The 4,347-nt window shown below is 49.4% G+C and overlaps 1 protein-coding gene across 1 annotated transcript; it reads left to right on the top strand.

Annotated features, from left to right (window-relative positions):
* Positions 1-1,846: 1,846 nt before the first annotated feature.
* LOC107534169 (galectin-10-like) lies at positions 1,847-3,804 on the top strand. The gene is made up of 2 exons (XM_016209161.2): positions 1,847-2,056; positions 3,691-3,804. The coding sequence occupies exons 1-2, from the start codon at positions 1,847-1,849 to the stop codon at positions 3,802-3,804; spliced, it is 324 nt and encodes a 107-aa protein (XP_016064647.2).
* Positions 3,805-4,347: the final 543 nt, after the last annotated feature.

The raw sequence follows: 4,347 nt of genomic DNA, 5'->3' as shown, positions 1-4,347 counted from the left end.
GGGACTGTGACTATGTATGTGGCTGTGTCTGCATGTGAGGGCTCTCCCCTACATGGTAGTGACTGTTGAAGTAACTATGGGTCTTTCCATGTGTATCAATGTGGACCCTGGTTGGTGAACTGGTTCGATTCCCGGTGAGGGCACAGGCCCGGGGTTTCAGGCTTGATCCCCAGCAGGGGGTCGTGCAGGAGGAAGCCGATCAATGACTCTCTCTCATCATTGATGTTTCTATCTCTCTCTCTCCCTTCCTCTCTCTGAAATCAATAAAGACACATTAAAACACACACACACACACACACACAAGAAGGGTGGGAGAAGTTGAACCTGGACTGTGGGGCCCTGGATCCCCTGTTGGGTCGGCACTCAGTGACCACCCCTCCCCGCTCCTGCTTCAGCTCTTCCCCAGCTAGTCTGTCCCTGACCTGCAGGAGGAGGGTGAGCAGATCTTGGCTCTCTGGGAAAGGCAGTTGGAGGACTTGGTTTCAGAGAATGGATCACCTGAAGATGGATGGAAAAACATCAGCCTCAGTGCAGACAAAGCTTACACTAGATATCAGAGATCAATGTGTAGATTCTGCCCAATCACTTGCTGTCCCCCTCCCTGTGTGCAGGTACTGACTGTGTCCTTGGCGATTTCTACACATCCCTGAAAGGACATGCATTGCCCTTGAAAATTCTGATGCATATATATTCAACACACAGGGGTCTCCTTTTCAGTGATTTTCCTCTCTCTTTAAACATTTTATATTGGAGTGAATTTTTATATTTTTATACTTTTACATCCTAAAGTCTTGTCTTCACAGTTTCAGATAGAAAATGACAAGAGGTAGAATTCCAGAAAGGGCCCTCCCCTTCTGCTAGGTCACCCCTGTGTAGACCCTACACATGCCAGTGACCAGGCTAAAGGTTTAACATCTCTTAGCGCAGCTATTCCTGAGAACACCCTGCAAAGTGGGAATTTTCTGATAATCCTTCTTGTACTGAGAAAACTGAGGCAAGGAGAGTTCAAGTGATGGCCCTAAGATCCCATGGCTAGTAGAAGCAGAATCAGCACTGGAATCCAGGCCACCTGGCTCTTGACCCTTTGCTGTTAACTCCCACCCTCTTGTCTCTTCAAGGACACAGGGACCTGCCTGTGGTGAGGTGGGAAGAATTGTGTCCTCAGAGCTTGTCCTTTGATGTCTAACCTGCTTTGCCACTGGGTGTTGTAGGAGAGGAGACCACACCTGGCCTTGCCCCTCTCATCCACTCTTGTCTCCCATGGCAGGTCCCGTACATAAAAAGTATATCCTTGAATACTGGTTCTTCGGTGACAATCAAAGGGAAAGCTAATATGCCTTTCATGTGAGTACTCCATAGCCCATGGTGGGGAGGTGACGGAGAAGTGAGATTATTGAAGCTTTGGAGGTCACTTCATGCATGAGTGGAGTGATGCTAAAATGTGTAATTAGCATAACGGTAGCACAATGCAGTTGCAATTTTTGGAGACCTATCTTGTGCCAAGATTAAACCTACAGGTGCAGGACCTTGGGCAAGTGTTGAATCTGGGGGCTGGGGTCACTCAGGAGCTGTGGCTCATTATCAAGGGGCATAGAATTTCCAGGGCATGAAAAGTAGGGACAGGCCTGTGACTGCTGCTCAGTTTGAGTTTGGGCTAAGAGATGAGGGATCTCACTACCTTGGGCAGGACAAGCTAAAGCAACCCCACAAGGACAAGTCCTGCAGTATCACCCGGGAAGGCCTGCCTTCTACCAGGGAGGAGCTGGGAACAATGCATATGTGTGTGTCAAAGGTGGAGCCCGCAAGGAAGGCTCCTGCCCAATGCACTGTGTGCTTTGCCTTCAGCATGAGCCCAGAAATGCAGGTGGATTTCCTCACGGGAACTGAGGAGAAATCAGACATCGCCTTGTCTTTCCGAGTGTACTTTGGCAACTGTGTGGTGATGAACAGCCGTCAGTGCGGGGACTGGGAATCAGAGGAGAAATACAGCTGCATGCCCTTTGTGGATAGCCAACCGTTTGCACTGCACATCTCGGTGCTGCAAAATGAATACCAGGTGAGTGTGACCAGGATCTTCCGCTGCTTGGGCTCTAGGGGCTCTCAGGGGAGGACAGTGCTCTCCCTGGCCTGGCCCAGGAGTCATTCAGGGTCACCTCCTGCCCCTCCCATCGCAGAGTACCCACTGCCATGCTCGGGTCCTTTCCCAGATCTAACCGGGGTCAGATCAGCACACACGCCTATTGTCCATGGTGGAGAATTTCTTCCGTCTCCACTCACAGCCGTCATTTCTACCGATGCTGTCATTCTTACAATTTAAAGTAGGAGATTCTTTAAAGACGCATATCATTATAATTAGTCTAAAATTAAGTCTTTCCTATATTCCCAAACCCCAGTCCTTCTCTCCAGAGCAACAGTTACTAGTCCCTTTGTTCCCCTTCCAGATATATACTTGCATAAGTCTATCTACCTACTTACCTATCTATTTATCATCTGTCCGTGTCTGCTTTTATTTCTTTTTAACAAATGATGTTATAAGGTTTTCTACAAATCACACATTGAGAACTAGAGTTTATTTGTTGTCAAAGAATGTGTGTTAGAGAAATCACTGTACCTGTGGTGCCCCGCGTTATTTAACGTTTGCCTAATATTCCAACAGAAGCGCCATCAGAATGACTCGACTCGACCCTTTTCTTGCACATCTGGGTGGTTCCCATGTTTCGCTCTCCCGAATCCTATATCGCCTTTGTCACCAGCAAGCTCCCAGTACTTATGTGGGAGGATAATTTCAGAGAAATGGAATGACTGGTACAAAAATTGTGTGCATCTTAAATTAGAAAAATTGAGACCTCAATAAGTTGACCTTTTTCACCATAGCCACACTAATAAAGTATATATTTAAACATTCTGAGCTGCTTAAATGGAGAGACAATTTACCTCTTATTATGATTGAAGCGAGGCATCTTTTCATATGCTTATAAGCGGATTCAAAAAATCCTCATTTTTATGTTTTTATTGATTTTTAGAGAGAGAGGGAGAGAAAGAGATAGAAACATCCATTGGCTGCCTCCTGCACGGCCCCCACAGGGGGTCGAGCCTGAAACCTGGGCAGGTGCCCTGAGCGGAAATGGAACCGGGGACCTCTCGGTGGGCGGGTGGATGCTCAACCACTGAGCAACACCGGCCGGGCAAACCAGTCTCCTTTTCAATCGTATGTACTAATCCACCTCTTTAAGAACACTCAAGTTTTATTTTTTACTTCCGTCACCCCAAATCTGAGTTACTGCAAGGAAAACCTAAGTCATCAGAAGGAAATGGCAGGAAGGTTTAGCAGAACTTAAACTAACGCACAGAGTGCCTACCGTCCACTTAGCCTGGGATGCTCTGTGCGAGATGCGGAGACTCAAGGTTCGTGAGACACAGCTCCCGGCCATGAGGATCCTCGAGGCTAAAGGGAGGGCCAGGCAAGCAGAGCCACAGCCCCTCAGTGGAGGAATGAGAAACACAGAAAACAGCATGTGCAACTGTCTGGAAGCGTCGCAAAGCGTGGGCCAGGAGAAGGGGCGTGTCTGCTGGCTTTTGAAGTGCCTCTAAGTTTCTGGGTGGGTGGTCTGTGCATAGGGCAGAAGTGGAAAGACAGACGGCACGTTTTGTTTGGAGGATACTGTATTTATGGCACATTTTCCCTTCCAGATAATGGTAAATGGCCGCCAATGTTACACGTTTCCCCATCGACTCAGGCCAGAATCTGTGCAGACGTTCCAGGTGTGGAGAGATGTCTTCCTGAATTCAGTGAGTGTCAGCTAGAGAGGGACGTGACCAGACTCCCCATTGTCAAGGAGATTCCCTCCACCTAAGTGGCCACCTGATTCCCAGAGCTCACTGACAGCATGGGTCCCCACCCTTCCCCCACACTGGTCATTAAAACTCCCGAAAACTTAACAAGATTTGTTTCTTGCTTCAGAGGGAAAAAAGAGAAAAAAAGATTAAGTGGGCAACGCCAAGGGGGGGTAAGGGTCCTGGGGGGGGAGAGTGAGGAATCAGAGGAGCTGACCCTACGGAGCAGGACTAGCTTCCGTGGGGCTTTGGTGCTCACCGGGTCTGCCCCTGGAGTGTGTCACTTGTGGAGGTGGTAGGGTTGCAACCTGGCCTGGTCCGAAGCCGTCCTCCGGGTGCAGTGGCTCTGGGGCCTCCTGGGAGGTGCAAAGTCAGTCACTGCCTGGGCCCCTCCTGGGCCCCCAGCACGAGCTGCAGAGCAAGCTGCAGATGGCTGCTGCTTGTGTTGGGCTTAGAGGTGCCCAGGGGAGGCCGAGCTGAGAACCAACGTGGCTGCTGCTAGTGAGGGGCCTG

The sequence above is a fragment of the Miniopterus natalensis genome, chromosome 18, assembly GCF_054644295.1.
Source record: "Miniopterus natalensis isolate mMinNat1 chromosome 18, mMinNat1.hap1, whole genome shotgun sequence".
Taxonomy (NCBI): domain Eukaryota; kingdom Metazoa; phylum Chordata; class Mammalia; order Chiroptera; family Miniopteridae; genus Miniopterus; species Miniopterus natalensis.
The sequence above is the reverse complement of the archived record's forward strand: the minus strand, read 5'-3'. Positions and strand labels throughout refer to the sequence as shown.